The 18,644-nt window shown below is 43.1% G+C and overlaps 1 protein-coding gene across 5 annotated transcripts in view; it reads right to left on the reverse strand.

The window, feature by feature from the left end:
- The window catches only part of SPATA6L (spermatogenesis associated 6 like), a 59,522-nt gene that overhangs the window by 3,469 nt on the left and 37,409 nt on the right, over positions 1–18,644 (reverse strand). For all 5 annotated transcript variants that reach the window (XR_008389879.1, XM_053656115.1, XM_053656114.1 and 2 more), the window contains 4 exons: positions 16,207–16,241; positions 15,251–15,447; positions 4,993–5,086; positions 3,357–3,466 (listed from right to left, as the gene is read on the reverse strand). Coding sequence is in view for 4 of the 5 variants with exons in the window: in XM_053656115.1 (XP_053512090.1) it covers positions 3,377–3,466; positions 4,993–5,086; positions 15,251–15,447; positions 16,207–16,241 (416 nt within the window). In the remaining variant the exon portion in view is untranslated. The remainder of the gene's footprint in view (positions 1–3,356; positions 3,467–4,992; positions 5,087–15,250; positions 15,448–16,206; positions 16,242–18,644) is intronic.

Raw genomic sequence — 18,644 nt, forward strand, 5'->3', positions numbered from 1 at the left:
CTATAATTTCTGTCTGTGCCTGCATTCCTTGCTCACCCTCTGGCTCCGAGCATTAAAAGTGGACTAGCTCCCCCTGAAGGCCAGCCATGGTGGTGGCAACTGGGACCACAGGACACTCAGTGGGGCCAGAGTTGGTGCCATTTGGTCAGTCTCCCCTCCGTTTAGAGACTCCCCTTCCAGTCCTCCATCCCCTTCTTGAGAGAGCTTTCATAAGGAAAACCAATTGCAGTACAAGGCTGAAGGAAATAAGTACTAAGTAGAGGCCTGTGGAGGAGCAAAAGACAGAGGGCCTGGCTCTGCTCAAGGGACCAGGGGGTTTCACAGGGGCGGGCCTTACAAGCCCATCCTCCGAAGCGGAATCTCAGCAAGTACAGACCGGACCTGGGCAATCAGCTCACACACTTGGTAAGAACCATGACACAAAGATAATCATGCCTTCTAAGAGAACTAGGAATAATCGGTGTTTGTGTGTGTTTACGTGATTTTTTTTGTGATAAAATTTGCATAACATAAAGACCCCCATTTTAACCATTTAAAAATATACAAGGAATAATCTGTTTTTTTTTAATACTCACCCGAGGATATCTTTATTGATTTTAGAGAGAGAGCAAGGGAGAGAGAGAGAAACATGTAAATGAGAGAGAAATATCAATCAGTTGCCTCCTATACACGCCCTGACCAGGTATTGAACTCAAGGTATGTGCCCTGACCAGAATCAAACCTGCAACCTTTTGGTGCACACGATGATGCTCCGACCAACTGAGCCAACCTGTTGGGGCAGGGACCCAAACTACCACCTCCCAAACCATCCAGAATAAGGGGAAATATACTCCAACCCCTTTTACTCATTTCCTCTACACATTCCCTAGTTAGACAATTTTGGGCTTATTATTTTTGGCTCAAGAATCCCTGGCCTTTTTGTGGTAAGATTCTACTTTTTCAATTCCCCCAAATCTTGAGATCACTAGGAAACCAGGGAGGGAGAGCTGATCAACAGTGAAACAGTGAAAGGGGAGAAGGGAAGGAAGGGGCGAGAACTGGTGCTGCCCTCCAATCCTGCAGTGACTTGTGTCAGGAGGTAGGACGTGAGCACGATCAAAAAAAAAAAAGAAAGAAAGATAGTGTTCTTGACACCAAATTTGAGGTGGGCAATGATTAAACACATTAGTACCTTGAGTCAGTTTGTTAAGCTGAATATACCACCTCCGGTATTCTGCGATCCTGACAAAACATTCCATTCTAGAGGTGAGAACACAGAGGCTATTCTGGGGTGGGAGGGTGAGGACATTAGGACATACAGAATGTTCAGTGCGGAACTGTTTTTTAAAAATGGTGCTGCAAGCAGGAGGGCTTCGCTGAGAAAAGCAGGGAAGGAGGCGGGTAGTGGAAACCCACTGGGTCTTCTGCGGGACGCTCCTCTCTGGGGCTGTCTTCCTACCTCACGGCATGACTGGGGCTGCCCTGCTTTAGCTGCTTCCCCTTGCTTATTTGGGTCTTCTCTGAATTCACTGAGATATCAGCCTCTTTCTAATAAATGTCCTATTTGCTTAAGACAGCCAAAGTCATCCGGGTTTTTACAACCACGAAAACCCTCCTACCCACAGCCCTGCAGCACCCCTGCCTCACCAGGCAGGTGTCCATGACCCGGGAACTGGGCATAGAGACCATTGGATGGGATCTTGTGTTGTACTGGAAACCTATTTTCCAGGAATTTACTAATTTTTTCTCATTTCCTCTCTATCCCCTTACATCAGTGTCCCCATATTAGCTGGTTCAGGGCTTTCTGTAACTCAATGTCACCTGTGTTGAATTTCAGCGCAATTTGTCATTGGGTAATTATGTGGGCCATGTTCCCTAAGTGGTAATTATGTGAGTTGTGTTCTGTATAACTACCTAATAAATGCCTAGATGACTGTTCTGGCAACCGGAGATGAAGTGGCCCGGAATCCATGCTCTAATCTACCAAGCAGAACGTTCTAAAGTAGGAGCCTGCAAAACCGGCAACTACTGAGCTGCCCTCCACATTCCTCTGTGCTGCAGGCGGGCGCCCCGGCCAGTCCTAGGGCCCGCAAACCGGATTTTCAGGAGCCTGACCCTAAGTAAAAACATAGCATATTATCCCACACTTCTTTATTGTTTAAAAAGACTCATAATTATTTAGAATTGCTGGAATGAGGGACTTCATAATACAACACCAAAGGATCCTTGTGAGAGATAGTCCTGGAAATGCCCACAAACTCTCCCGGGGTCCAAAGGGCTCTGCTCTTTCTCCCCAGAGTTCTCCTATCACGCACCCTAGGTTTGGAGAAGCAACAGAATGTAATGATTAAAGGTGTGGTCACTGAAGTCAGATACCCAGGTTCCTGTTTCAGTTGTGCCATTCGCTAGTCGTGGCACCTTGAGCAAGGTGCCTGCGTGTTCTGTGCCTCAGTTTCCCTGTCCATAAAATGGAAGTAATGATAGTAACTACTTCATGAACACATTTAATACATGTGAAGTATTTGGACCAGTTCCTGGCACTCAAGAAGCACTTGATAATGAAGAGCTATTAGCTATTATTACTTTGGGCCTGGGTTAGGAATGGAAAAGAATACCTGAGAAATGATGACATCTTACTATGTGGCCAACTACTTGCCTCGTACTTGAATTCAGGGTTGCCTCATTACCTCATTCAGCATTCACTCATAAAAAATATTTACTGAGCGCCAACCACAGTGGAGAGTCATCTGATACAAAGACAGCAACAGGTAGGGCATGGGAGCTTGGTTCTTGTTGAGAACACAGGCCTAGCATGTGTGGTTGAATTCACCCAAGTTAAATGAGATTCCATTGTAGTGCACTGAATGCCGGCTATAAAATAGTGAGCAGGAGAGGCAGGTTTCACTCAAGAAGAAGGGGCAGACTTTTAAGCAATCAGGCCATATAAACATATAACAACAAACTATGTCATACCTTATGAAAGTACAGGGTGCTAAGAAAAAGGTATGCCTCAGAAGGGGAGGAAGTGTCACAGAAATTCATGAGACTCAAAGAATGAACAGAAGTGACCCAAGCAGGAGCAGGAAGAGTATTCCAGACAGAGAGGGCAACGTGCACAAAGGCCTCACAGCAGGAAAAACTTGTGTTAAAGGAGCTGAAAAGAGGGGCCATTAGATAAGGAGAGAGACAGAGACACGGGGGAGGCAAGAGAGCTGGCAGACCCACATACGTGCTGTCATTGCCACTCTGTGAAGGAGGAACATGGTTCTTAGGTCTTTTTCGCATTTGTCCAGTGCATTTTCTAAGTACCTCATACTGACAGCAGGAAACTAAAATCATTTTAGCAAATCATGATAAGAAGCACTTAAGCTGCTTACTTATATAAGAAGACATCAGCTTAAAAATATCTCTGTGCACGAACCGGGTAGTTCTTCAGAGGGTAGTTTGGTCTTTCAAGGGTGTGACTTACTTCAGAGATAAAATCCTCCTATAAAAAAAAACAAATGCAGCAACTGCATTACTCATAATGTAATAAGGATCAGTGACAGAACACTTTGTAGTTTTGCATTTAAGAGGTGTATGAATGCCGTATACTCTGTATCTGGGGTTCACATTCATGTGTGAACATAGGTACTCTTTCCTTCTCTCTCTCTTCCTCCTTCTCCTTCCTTCCTTCCTTTGTTCTCTCCCTTCCTTTCTTTTTACATTTTAAAGGGATTTCCTTACTTGGAAAGACTGTGACTTTTCAGAGAGGAAGTAATCCACTACCCCCGTGGTACAGTAATCGTTACTCATTTTAAGTGTCACCCTATAGATTTAGGATACGCCAGCATTTTTAAGTAAGTCAGTACAACCAATTCAACTACACGGTACAGTGAAATCCAACCACCGTGGGCACTCAAACCTTCCATTTGAATTCTTCTGAAATGGTGACAGGTCACGTAACTAATGACTGTCCATCTGCAGCAGACAAAGTACTGGCTGTATCTACCTACGAATCAGAAACATTCCCCACAAAACACCTTATTAACTTTGAGAAAAGAGTAAAGATAGGGAATATATAAAATGGGGTCACTTCAACGCAGCTGCTAAAATTGTTAACATTATCAAGATTCAGGCATGAGAAAAAAAACAATTTTTGTTCTAACTAGCCTAAGTTAGCCTAGTTCTAACTTAAATTATTTTTTAACTTTCCAATCCTGCATCAATGCCTGGTTATGCATCTGGACCTCCAGATAACCTGAAGGCCTCCTACATACACCTGACAGCTAGGTCACTGGATGTGACCAGACCGCCTGGTGCGCATACTCCAACCACCTGGCAGCCATCATTCATCCTGATTGGCTGTCACCTGACAACCATTCTGGACATACCCTATGACTAAGAATGTAGGAATGATAATTCTCAAGAATGTACCTTTTACTGTAAGAATTTTAACTTTTCTCTCTTCTTCAAAACAGGGTTTTGCCTGGCTGTTTCTGGTTTGAAAACTCTAGGGCCCTTGAACAAATCTATGATTTATTTCTAGGAAAACTACCAGACTCTTTTGGAGTTCGTTCAACAGCTTTTAGGGAAAATTTCTTCCTTGCTGTGGGCCTTACGCAGACCACGCACACTTCTCTGGGTCCACCCCTGGACCAGAATTCCTATGTCTGGTGGAAGGGAATGTGCTTTGGGTCAGTTACACTGTCTTCTCTAAGTCCTTTGAAAGGACCCTCCTCCCTCTTGCTGCAGGACCTTCTTTTGATGCATGCTGTGCTCCAAATTAGCTGCTACTCATTGTTCAGTTCCAAGCTCCACTGTCTCTCCCCAGGGAAGCTGCTCTGACTTCCCAACCAAGTGAAACACCCCTTTTCCTGCACTCCCAGGACACCATATACTCTCCTTGGTAAGTGTCACAATTTTACATTTATTTTTGCAGTTCCTTGATTAATGTCTGTCTTCCCCAATGAACTGTTAAGTCCCAGTTCCCATGTTATTCTGCAAAGATCTGGTTTGATGAGAAGCCCTAACCTCATTTAGGCGTTGCCGAGCTCGGTGGGATGTCAGAAGACTGCATACCCTTTCATGGATCTTCTTCCATGTGGACTGAGAACCAGGATGGAACCTGCTCAACAGATTAAACAGGGTGATTATGCCCCTAATGAAAAGGATACTTAGAGTACATAACAATATGGGTTGACATTTATAGCTTAATAGTAAGAAAACAGAAGCAACATATAAAATAATACACATAGTACAGTTTCAACACCTGTATAAAACCTGTGTATAGGAGACTCACTAGGAATATAAGCAACCCAGATGTTAATGGTTTGTGTTTGGGTGTGTGGCTATGAGTGACTTTCTTCTTTGTACTTAACTATATATTTTAGATATTTCTCTAAAGAACAATCCTGCTTTTACATTAAGTATTTAATCCAAAAACTTTAATATAAACATCAATCCTGTTGTTTTCCACCATAAAGATTTTATTTTGTATCTCATTTACTTGAGGCCAACCAGACCCTACCTTAACCACAGGTCTTAACATCATCTTCCAGTTTCACGAACGTGATGCACTTCCTCCTCCCAGAGGCATCTGCCCACACTGCTCCTTCTGCCTGGAGTGCGGCCACCCCAACCCTGTCCCCACTCCTGTTAAATCCTACCCACTCCCCAGAGCTCAGTTCATGTATTAATTTCTTTGGAAAGTCCTTCCTGATCCCTTTCATGCAGAGGAAGTCAGCGTCCCTATTTTACGCATTTGGAGTCCATTTACACCGTATTCGGTGCACTTCCCCTAGCAGACATACTGTTATTCGACTGGTGTCTCTTTCTCTTCCTAGTCTAAAATTGGGACTGCAGCTCTTGGGTTAATAGTTCATCCTATGGCCACATGAGTATTGAATACCACAGTAGGTGTATTTAATAAATATTTCTTGAGTGATTGAATTCATCCATTCATTGGTTGAATTCATTTACTCATTTTCAGGAGGGAGTGGGTACCAACTCCTAAATTCTGAAGCAGAGTTAGCAATTTGATTATGAAAACCTTGTTTCCTCAAAATGCCTGAAGAATAGTAGCAATTTGGATAAAATTATTCTCTTTAATTAGCATACAATAAACATTAGAAAGGAAAGGAACATTTGGGAATCAGTCGGGAATTACTACAGCCAACACATTACTGAGCTCCTGGGCAGCTGCCCCTCGACTTAGTTTGGGAACAACATCTGGGCAGCTCATCCCGGCTTCTCTATAGTGATCACATTCGGCTTGTTTCCAGGTTGGCAAGACCAAGAGTATCACTGTACTTAAATAAATCCATAACCAACTCAGAAAAACAACTCAGCAAACGAAAGCATCACCTGAAGCACTATCCATGTTTAAGAAAAGGCCAGGCATATCATTTCTATACTTCTCTAAGAGTTTTTAAGAGGAAGGAATAAAAGTACATTGAAGCTACAAATAAAGCTAGCATCTAAAAAGACCCACTAACTGGACACCATAAATGTATTTTCCATAGCTGTTGAGTAACCAGTACCAAAACAATTCCTACAATTTGTTACCATTATTATTATATATAATCAATATTACATTTGAAGATCTCTGAGAGGAGTCAGCAGACAGGATCAGTGCTGTGCCTTTACTACAGCTTTCTCCTTGTGCTGCGGAACAGTGAGGATGTGTGCTAAGGGGATATGACACTATCCGGATGACAGATAGCGATCAGGCTCAAGAGTGTTTGTTCTTCCATCCTTTGGGACTACCGTTTTTCAACCCACTAGTTTTCTTCTTCCTCCAATAAAACCTTGGGCTGAGTCTCACTCCAAAATTTGTCTCCCAACTCATCCCTACAATCTTAGCCCTTACTGATTTTAGTATTAAGCTAGCAGAAACAAAAAAAGGTATTTCTCAGCACTCTTATGATCTGGGCACAGGAAGACTGGTCCCAATTGTGCTGATGTGGAAAGAACAATGAATGAGGTTGAGGCAAAGTACTAGTAGCACCTAGTATTCCAGAGGCTGCCTCTGTGATCCTACTAAAGTCAATAAGGAATGGACTCATCTCAGAGGATATAAAGGATATCCTTCATTCAAAACAGCCATCTTACTTCCAGTCAAGATGGAGGCATAGGTAAACACAGCTCACCTCCTCACGTAACCACATCAAAATTACAACTGCACTGCAGAACAACCATCACTCAGAACCATCAGAAATTGAGTTGAATGGAAGTCCAACAACTACTGAATTAAAGAAACCACATCCATCCAGACTGGTAGGAGGGACAGAGATGCAAAACAGGCTGGGTCCACATCCATGTGAGGAGGAAAAAAATTCAGGAAGGATATCTCGAGAGTGAGGAGTCCCAGCCCAAACCAGGTCCCCCAGTCCAGGGTTCCAGTGCCAAGAAAATAAGTCCCCACAACTTCTGGCTGTAAAAACCAGTGGGGATTGAGTTGGTGGAAGAAACCTCTGGAGTCCCAAGTAATTCCTCTTAAATAACCCACACATGGCCTTACGTATTGATACCCACTCCCTCAGAGCTCCAGCACTGGAGTAGCAGCTTGAAAGGCACCAGTGGCATAAGGATAGGATGTGAAGTGCGTGGAATCAAGGCAAAAGCTGGGGGACAGCTTTCTCCCAGATAGAAAGGCAAGCAGAGGCCACTGATCCTTTTCTGAACCCTCCCTTACACAGACCCACAGAGCTGGCAGGTAAGTGCCATATCTGAGACTCCATTGACCTGGCTATCCCTCTTTCCCCTGCCCTGGAGACCCCCTGAGGCTCCATCCCACCTATCTTATGGGCCCATCCAAGCTGTTAACAGTGACTTTTCCATACAAATGGCTAGTCTTGGCTCTACAACTTCCTAAAGCTACACAACTTCCTAAAGCTACACAACTTCCTAAATCCTCTCAAACAAGCAACACCTGGCCTCAGTGAGCCCCTAACCCCCATGCCCCCAGTTAGTGGCCCCAGGACCAGCGCTAATAGCAGCCAACCTGGGTTCACAGCTTGGTTCCAACTGGAAACTTCAAAGCCCAGCACAAGTAGCAGCCACCTCAGATTGCTTTAGGAAGCAATAGCTCAGGAAGGGTGGCTCCTGTGTTCAAGGAAGAACATAGGATGGGGCTGACCTTGGCCTATACCACCCAGGAAACCCAGAGCCTGTGCATACAATGGACAACTACAGACCACATCGGAGCACCACCACCCTACCCCTGCAAAGCTGATCCTCCATGGAGAGCAGAGGTTGGTCATCAGTGGACACAGACAGTCCTTGCAGCTGACTGGCCTGGGTAAATTGCTACCATTAACCTGCCAACAGCAATGAAAGTTCAACTACAAGAAGAGGGTATATTCAAGGGTGCACCCTTGAATACCCTTCTTGGGTGATAGGGGAAGCTTTGCCACTGGACCCTACAGAAAACCTAGTATATTAAGCCTCACTACCAAGACAGGTAGTGACAGCAACTCTACCTAATAGTAAATGGCACTCTTTTTTACCCATCAGTAAATGAGTGGATCAAAAGACTGTGGTACATTTACACAATGGAATATTACACAGCAGAAAGAAAGAAGGCTGTCCTACCCTTCACGACAGCGTGGATGGAACTGGAGACTATTATGCTAAGTGAAACAGTCCAGGCTGTCAAAGACAAGTACATATGATCTCACCTGTAAGTGGAACCTAATCAACAAAACAAACAAGCAAGCAAAACAGAACCAGAGACATGGAAATAAAGAACAAACAGAGTGACCAGAGGGGAGGGAGGAGGGCGATAAGAGCGGAAGAAGAAGAAGAGTCAAGTCCAGGAACATGTATAAAGGTCCCATGGACAAGGACAACTGGGGGCAGGATGACTGAATGTGGGAGGGGAGGATGGGCAAGGCAGAGGAGAGCAATGGGGCAAAAATGGGGACAACTGTAATTGAACAACAATTAAAAAATAATAAAAATGTGTTCTTTTTCTTTCCAAAAAACCCCCAGCTGTCTGGGGGTTTTATTCTTTTCAGTGCCACTTCCCTGGAGGTGAGGTGACCAACTGTCCTGGTTTGCCCAGGACAAAGATATTCCCAGAACATAGGACTTTCAGAGTTAAAACTGGGGTAGTCCTGGGAAAAATGAATGGCCTTCCTGTGATCATATATTCTCGTCACTCTGATTATGGCCTAATTTACAAATTCACAGTCCAAATATTTCCAAACTTACCAGGTTACATGACTTTGGCATATAGAATGGCTGACTCCTCAGAGATAGATGATAAAATTCTGATCTGCAGCCTGAGTCATCACCCTACACACAACTGTGCTTATTTCCTGTGATAAACCTGCACAAACTTCCCCCTGCCTTCAGGCAAAGCCCAAACGTTTTTAGCTTGGCTTAGATGGTTCCCTTCAGACCCTCATCCTTGGCAAGCTGGTCTAACTTCTAAAAGCTGAAAGTGCCCCTTGTCTTCTCACCTCACAATGCTCTCCTCCATTAACTATATTATGACAAATCCCCACCCCTTGAGTCCCATATGAAAATGCCTCTCCTCCATGAAACATTCCAGAAGTACCTTCCTCCTCCCTGATACTCTAATAACATTTGATCTGTACTAGTCTGAAAGTTCCAACCTGCAGAAAGTTCTCAGTGTACTTTTTTTTTATATCGTCTGGTGGGTTACAAGTTCTCCAAGATCAGGAGAAATGTCTTCAATGTTAGCATTTCCATTATAAGGCCTAGTAGGTTGACTATCCTGTTTTCCCTCTGAGGCATTTTCTCTTATATTCAGCAAATATTCACTGCATGTCTATCAAGTGCCATGAATTGGTAACTAATTTTTCATGTGTTTTTTTCTTAATTGAGGTATAACTGATGAGGCACTCTTTTTTAAAAAAGATTTTATTTATTAACAGAGGGAAAGAGAGGGAGAAAGTGAGTCACAGAAACACCAATATATGGTTGCCTCTATTGCACCCCCTACTAGGAACCTGGTTCACAACCCAGGTATGTACCCTGACTGGGAATCAAACCTGTGACTCTTTGGTTTGCAGGATGAGGTACTCTTTTAAGCACAGGGATTATACACTTCCCTACTCATTCTACCCTCCCCTACTAACACATAATACCAATCCTGAAGATTCTGACTCAATAGATATAAGGCAACTCTTTACTCTTAAACGCAGTAATGGCATCCTCCCACCACATCAAAATTACAATTCAACTACAAAACAACCATCATTCAGAACCACCTGAAACCTAGCTCAGTGGAAGTCCTACAATGAGGAATTTAAAGAAGCCACATCAAAACTGGTAGGAGGGAAAAAGACATGGCATGGGATGGTCCCACATCCACTTGTGGCAGGTAAAAATCAGGAGGGATATCTTAATGGCAGAGGTCTCTCCTGAAGGGCGAGACCCCCAACTCCAGGGTTCCACTGCCAGGAAGAGAAGTCCCCATAACTTCTGGCTGTAAAAACCAGCAGGGATTGTGCCTGAGGGAGGGAGACAGGGCTTCTGAACTCCCAAGCAGGTTCTCTTCAAGGGCCCAGGCATGGACTTACTCTGATATACTCCCTCTGAGTCCCAGTGCTGGGACAGCAGCTCAAAAGGCACCAGGGACATAGAGGGAGGAACTGAATTGTCTGGCATCAGGGTGAGAGCTCAGGTGGACAGCAGTCGCCAGACAAAAAAGCTGGCAGAAGCCATTGTTCCTTTTCTAAGCCCTCCCCCAACTAAGCTGGTAGGTGAGCACCATATCTGAGTACCCATCACCTGGCTCATACTGTGTGCCCCACCCTGTTGATTTCTTGAGATCCTGCCCAACCCAACTTGTGGGCTCACCAAAGCTATTTCTATGGCTTGTCTTGGCTAACACTTCAGACTTTCCTAAAATCTCTCAAACAAGTAGTTTCTGGCCTCAGCATGCCCAGTACCTCTTGCTAAGTGGCCCTAGGCCCAGCAGTAGCAGCAGCCAGCCTTGGTTCACAGCCCAGCCTCACCTGGGCACCTCCAAGCCCAGAACAAGTAGCATCCATCTGCAGATTGCTTTGTAGTTTATGCCAGGTGGCCACAAGCAGAATACAGATGGTGATTAACCTTGGCCTGCACCTCCTGGGATGTCCCAGAGCCAGCGCACTAGTGGATAGCTTCAGACCATGTCGAAGTACCATTCAACCACCTCCACAAGTGACACACTCAAAGGGCAGACTCAGTGGGCACCAGAGTCCTGCTGAAGTAAGTCCTGCTTTGTGAGGTAAAACCCTGCACAGCTGATCTTCCATGGTGGTCTGAAGTTGGTCATCACAGCAAGTCCTTATAGCTTATTGATCAACCTGGGGGTGTATCCCTCCCATTGATATGCCAACAGCAATGAAAACTCAACTAAAAGAGAAGGATGTACACAGTCCACACAAGGGAGCACACATGGAGTGCCCAGCTTGGATGATTGAAGAGTCTGTGCCACTGGACCTTACAGAATAACTACTATATAAGGCCACTCTACGAAGCTTGGGAGATGTAACAGGTCCACTCAATTCATAGAAACAAACACAGAGAGGCTACCAAAATGAGGATACAAAGAAACATGCCCCAAATGGAAGAACAGAACAAAACTCTAGAAAAAGAAGTAAACAAAATGGAAACAAGCAATCTACTAGAGGCAGAGTTCAAAACACTGCTTATAAGGATGCTCAAGGAACTTAGTAAGAACTTCAATAGCATAAAGAAGGACATGGAAACCATAAAAAAGAACCAGTCAGAAATGAAGAATACACTAAATTAAATAAATAATAATTTACAGGAAACCAACAGTAGATGAAGCCAAGAATCAAATAAACCATTTGGAATATGAGGAAGCAAAAGACACCCAATCAGAACAGCAAAAGGAAAAAAGAACCCCCCCCCCCTGAAATGAAGATAATGTAAGAAGCCTCTGGGATAATTTCAAGTGTACCAACATAAATGTCATGGGGTGGGGGTCTGGAAAGTGAAGAGAGAGAGCAAGAAATTGAAAACCTACTTGACAGAAAACTTCCCTAACCTGGTGAATGAAACAGACATATAAGTCCAGGAAGTGCAGAGTCCCAAACAAGATGAATCCAAAGAGGTCCACACTAAGACACATCATAATTAAAATGCAAAACGTTAAAGACAAAGAGGGAATCTTAAAAGCAGCAAGAAAAATGTAGTTACCTACAAGGAAGCTTCCATACGACTATCAACTCACTTATCAGCAGAACTTTGCGGGCCAGAAGGGATTGGCAAGAGTTATTCAAAGTGATGAAAAGTAACAGCTTACATCCAAGATCAGTTTATCCAGTAAATCTATATTTAGAATTGAAGAATATACAGCTTCCCAGACAAAAAAAAACAGCAAAAGAAGTTCATCACCACCAAACTAGTATTACATGAAATGTTAAGTATCTTCTTTAAGAAGAAGAGCCCTGGCTGGGTGGCTCAGTTGGTTGGAGCATCATCTCAGACACCGAAAGAATATGGGTTTGATTCCTGGTCAGGGGGTGTACAGGAGGCAACCAATTGATGTTTCTCTCTCACATCAATGTTCCCCTCTCTCTCTCTCCCTCCCGCCCCTTCTCCCCCTCTCTCTAAAATCAATACACGTATCACTGGATGAGAATTTTTTGAAAAAGAGCAAAAACTAGGAACAATAAAATGTGATAGCCCTGGCTAGTGTAGCTCAGTGGATTAAGTGCTGACCTGCAAACCAAAGGGTCACTGGTTTGATTCCCAGTCTAGGGCATAAAGTCTGGGTTGAGGACCAGGTCCCCAGTAGGGCGTGTATGAGAGGCAACCACACATTTAGTTTATCTCCCTTTCTTTCTCCCTCACTTCCCCTCGCTAAAAATAAATAAATAAAATGTTTTTAAAGAAAGAAACCTAATAAAATGACAAGAAATACATATCTATCAACAACTGAATCTAAAAAAAAAACACAAAATAAATGAACAAGCAGAACAGAAACAGATTCATAGATATAGAAAACATTTTGATGGTTGCCAGATAAGAGATGGGTTGGGAGATGGATGAAAAGGTGAAGGGATTAAGAGTACAAATCTGTTTTTCCAGAATAGTCATGGGGATGAAAAGTACAACATAGAGAATATAGTCAATAATATTCTAATAACCATGTGTCAGAGGGGCATGAGATTTATCAGGATGATCAGGATGTACATATATAATTTCTACTCACTTATCTATATACCATTGAAAAATGATTTAAATAAATAAAAAACAAAGAGATACTCATGAAAGGCTGGTTGAATGAATAAACCATCTAACGAATTTATTTAAGAAGAAACGAGGCCTTCTTAGATCTCCTTCCTGATGGAATTAGCCTCCTCCTGCTCTCTTTCCCTGCGTTTGGATTGTACTTCTGTCAAGTGCAGATCACAGTCCACCTCACATTTAGGACATGGGGACATGCCTGCCTCCCTTGTCTAGCCTGTGAGCCACTGGAGAGGAGAGGAAGGATGTGTGAGTCACGATCATGTACGCTGCACATAAAAGGTGTTCAGTAAGTGGATACTCAATTCACTCTCTCCGAAAAGTGCAATGCTGATTATAAAGAGTTTGGGTAATGTAGAAAAACTAGGCACTTGGATAAAAGCCATGTGTTTCCTCCAGTTCTGGTGGAAGAGAAGCACTTCGTGGCTGTCAGAGGATGGATGTTTGATCATTACCCTCATTTTACAGCTCAGGAAACTAAGGCCTAAAAGGCCGAGTGTATTCGATCGCACATATCACTTAAAGACAATGAGCACTACAGCTCAAGTTTCCTGACACTCACCAGTTGATGGCTGTTTCCCTCTCTACTTAAAATCAATTCTGTCTTTACATCTCTCAGGTAACCCCTCCTGCTTTGCCAACCTGCCACATTCCAGGATGGTAGAAATAGAAAAACCTGACAGAGACGCAGGCCAGGCACAAAGGGGGTGTAAATATATTTCTTACCACTTGTTTTGGGGGGACCAAGGCCAATTTTTAAAAATCTGTATTATATTCCAAATAGAGAACAAGTGGGCAGTGACCAAAGGGGAGAGGGAAGGGAATTTAAGGGGAAAAAAGGGGAGGGATTTTGAGGAACAAGTATGAAAGACACAGGGATGAGGACTGGGGTGGAGGAAATGGGAGGGAGGGGGGGAGCACGGGGCGGGGGGGGGGGCTGGGATGGGAGAAATAGATAAAAATCTGTACTTGAAAAATAACTAAATAAAATTTTAAAAAACACAAAAAAATCTATATTATATTCTTTTTCTCTCAATAAAGTAATTTATCAAAAACTCACATTCTTTAATAGATTTTATTAAAATACTTGGTTTGGTTTCCTCAGACCCATGATTGAACATTTTACTATAGTTTTTCTATCATTTCTGAAAAACACTAAGAATGCACCACCACTTTCTTAGTCCACCTCAAACTTAACATAATTCCTAGTAAAATTTAAGGGGTACTTTTGTTTTAAGATATTTGCTATGCGTCCTTTCGTGAGTAACTGTTATTTTGACATAGGGATTTGTCTTATTCTCATCACTAACGCTGCAGAGTAAAGCAGACGGCATATCTCCTATTCAGAACAACTCTCGCTAACATGATCTACAGTGCCTCTTCCCTGTTAAGATGAGTTAAGGTGATCAACTGTCCTGGTTGCCAGGGACTAAGGGGTTTCCCCAGAACGCAAACCGTCAGGGTTAAAACAGTCCTGGGCAAACCGGACAGTTAATCACGTTGCTAGAGAGTAAAGTTTGGAAAATAAAAGTTCCCATTCTCCATCTCCAGCTTGCCTTCTGGACATATGCAATCATAGTTTTTTTAATTTGTGACAATATAAACACACCAAGAAACCAGGTCTGGAAAAAGAGAAAGAAAATACATCCACACATCATTCGTGTTCGTCTTTGGGTGACAGGAATGTCAGTGAATTTTTTTTACTCCTTTTTGTTTTTCTGTAATTTCCAAATTTTCTATAGTGAACACTTTTATATTGGTGAAATCAAAAGCTTGAGTTTTATAATATGCAATATCTAAAAATGGATAAATAGTATCTATGCCAAGTTAGCTGTCTGTGCCATTCTCAACGAACTTCCTGAGATATGTGTTCCAGGGACAAGTGAAAAGGCTAAACTTTTAGTTTGGGGAAGATTTTGAAAGGAATACTGATTTTTCGTATGAAGGTGTCCCAGGTGAGTATTCCCGAGGAAGCAGACCGGTGCACTGACCGGCCTCACTCCTGCCGGAACACAGGCACTCTTCGAGCAAAGAGGTGGGCGCGCTTGCTGCTGACCTTGCTCGGTGAGGGGGGCGATCCAGACGAGGGCTGGGAGATCTGGAGTGCCGGGAGGTGGCAAATGAAGTTTCCAGGCGGCAGCTGGCATCCCCTTGGTTATCGTAACTGGGCGAGGGCTTTCCAAACTTACTTGAATCTAACCGTGATGGTGACTCATTCCTTAAAACAATCCGTTCATCTGGCTCTTTGATAACCTGAGTGACAATGTGCATTACACTTTAATTATAGTTTTCCTTTTCTTTGTTTATTTCAAAACTGGGGTGGAGTGGGACAAGGAAGAGGACTGAGGGCAAGGTGATGGAATACCTGCCCTGGGGTATATCCTGCTATAAAAGAGGATGAGAGTAGAGAAGACTAGATACAAAATGTTCAGGAGTCAAGGTCAAGGAACAATGACTAAAATTCTATATGTCTGGCATTAGTAAACTAATTAGTAAACAAGCCAAAGTAAACTCATGCTCTAAACTTTGACTTGTGAGGACTGGGGATTATTGGGTTGGGAAAAGGTAATAATGTTTAAACAAAACATTTAAATGCTCTGACACAATAAGAAGCACAGTATACTCCATTTTCTTTGCATATATTTGTCCCCATGTTGTAACACAGAACTTTGCCTCTTCACCTTGACAAACCAATTTACCACCTCTATGTATAAAAGCTACCCGATTAGAGAAAGAGCAATAAAAATTCTACAAATAAAGTAGGTATTGGGCCTACATACACCCTCGCTAGTGATTCATCCTACAAATGCAAACAGTTTCTATGAGAGGGACAGACAAACTAAAGCAAAGCAAAGCAGATAGTGGAGCCTGGGGACCTCTTAAACTCCAGTTAAACTATAGCAATTCCATAAGCAGCACTAGCTAGTAGAGAAAAGCACTGGAGAAAAGCACAGTAATTGAGGTTAAATAGCTGGAAATAAATTATTTTACAAATGCTACTTCTAAAATTACCTTTATGTTAGCTGCATGGCTGTCGAGAGAGGATGCTAGAAGAAAGAGGAACAGGTGATTCAATGACTCATTATAACCAGTTACCCCCTACAACTGCTGTTACACTTACTCCACAGCAGTACAAAAGCATTACACAGTGAATTACTAGAGAACTGAAATGCTCCCTTGCAAATTACACCATCACTTTGAAGTCTCCCTTGAGTCACAGCAGTTCTATGAGTTATTCTGTCCTCGTGAAGTCAACAATGAGGTTATATCATTAATGACAGCACATATGGATATGGGAAGGGTAAGAGAGCCTAAAGTGAAACAGTAAATTTGGTAACCCCTAAGCAGCTGGGGAAACTCATATTTGCCCAAGTGCTCAGAAAGCTTCAAATATAAAATTCATATATGCTGCTGCTTCTGTCATTCCCTTTATATGTGGTTTTCGTGGAATCCTATTTAGGCAGACACTCTTGAGGACACTTGTTCTAGGTAGACAAAATGTTAAATTGAGACTAAGAAGACATGAGAGCTTGGAGAAACTTGACACGGCAAGAGTGTAAATCATGACGATTACCCCAAATACTCAGAATGAGTAAGTAGACCTAATGCCAGAGAACAGTGAGAATGACTAGGAAGTGAATAATACAAAGAAACAAAACCAAGACTAAATTGGGTTTTTCCAGGTTGAGAAGTAAAGTGTTTCTGGAATGTGTATTTGCAAAGGTTATGCTGAAGCTCCCACTGGGCTTTGCCTGACTGCTGATTCCCCTTGTGCCACGGGCAGCCAGAAGGAAACTATAAAAAGGGATTTTAAAGTCTGGAAACTGTCATGTCCTCGGGGCAGGCAGGTATGTATGTGTCCCTCTCATCCCAGACGCTCCCTTCTCCCAGCTGGGCAGGGAATGGGCAATGCTAAGGCCTTTTTAAGTCACAGCCACAAACCTCCGCTACAGTCCCCTTGCTCGTGACTTTGAGCACTCCCACAGGGGTTTGCGTTTGTTCCTTTGCTTCTCACAGTGCTGTCTGTGAACCAGCAGCATCGAATCACCTGGAAGCTTGTTAGAAAAGAAAGATCACAGGCCCCACCCTAGCCCTACTGAGTCAAAATTTACAGTTAACAAGATCCCGAGGTAATACAAATGCACGTTCAAATCTGAGAAGTACTGCTTTGCTCTATCTTAGGCCTGGATGAATGAGCTGACAGGTGGCCTAAGCAAAGGTCTGTCTTGGAAGCTACAGGATCTGAGCCCAGAGGTTTGAATGTCTTCTCGGAATGTAAGTGTGCCAAAAAATCGGTGTGTGACCTGTACACATTCTGTAACCTCTCTGGAACCTTAGTTCTCCACCTGCCAGGATTAGGAAAAAATAAAGGCCGAGAGCAATGTGGTATGTGAGTCCTATCATAACTGGGCCAGCATTAAGCCCAGCTGGCCCTCTCTGGAAAAGGATATTTGCTGTTGCCGGATTTCACAGTAACAGGAAAGACAGTGCTGCTTTTACAGGAGATCCCGGTGAGTTTCAATCCAAAGGACTTAAATTAAATGTCAGAGGTGATAAAGCACTTTCTGTGTCAAAGTGTACTCCGTCCTTGGTTGGCTGCAGTCAGTCACCAGGATGCAAGGACACCAGCTTCAGTTTCAGAAGAGACTGTGCAGCCCTTTAAAACTACAAACCTTTAGGCTTAAGATAGGAAAACCTGTTGTCAGGGACGGTACCAGTGCAGTCCCACCAGGGGGAAGAGAATGGACCACCATCATCCCTTTCTATCCCGAGAATTTTTATTAAGCTCAGGAATGGTTGAACTTCACTACTATGACCTTCAGTATTGATACAGTTCGTGCATTTCAATCAAAGGTGAAGATCTCCAAGGGATGCTTCAACCCAATGACTCTGAATGTGTGGTCCAGGGACCTCCCCAGGTGTCCCCGAGACCCTTCGGGGGGATCTGCAAGGTCAAAACTATTCTCCTAATAATACTATGACATAAGTTGCCTTTTTCACTCTTCTTCTGTCATCATTGTACAATGGAGTTCTCAAAAAGCTATGTAACTTCTTGGCCTTTTGTCTAAGATCAAGTGTAATATCACAAAGCTACACAGCATGTCACAATGTACTCTGACATTATGACAGTGGAATGTGTGCTTGTGTATTCTTGTATTTTACAAATTTCTCAGTTTTCATTTCTAATACGCTAAACATTAATAGATATCATCCACATAAGCAAAAGCTCTTTGGGGTCCTCAATTTTTAAGAATGCAATTTTATGTGGGTATCATCCACATAAACAAAAGCTCTTTGAGGTCCTCAATTTTCATGACACCTGAAAGTTTGAGATCCCCTGCCTTAACTGCTTCAGAGTTGACTTGCCCTTACTAACACGGACTCTTATTAAGCAAATGTTGTATCTCCTAATCACCGATCCCATGCTCTTTCCTATCCAGAGAAATGGC

The sequence above is a fragment of the Artibeus jamaicensis genome, unplaced genomic scaffold (genome assembly GCF_021234435.1).
Source record: "Artibeus jamaicensis isolate MK-2021 breed Jamaican fruit bat unplaced genomic scaffold, CSHL_Jam_final scaffold_1964, whole genome shotgun sequence".
Classification (NCBI taxonomy): domain Eukaryota; kingdom Metazoa; phylum Chordata; class Mammalia; order Chiroptera; family Phyllostomidae; genus Artibeus; species Artibeus jamaicensis.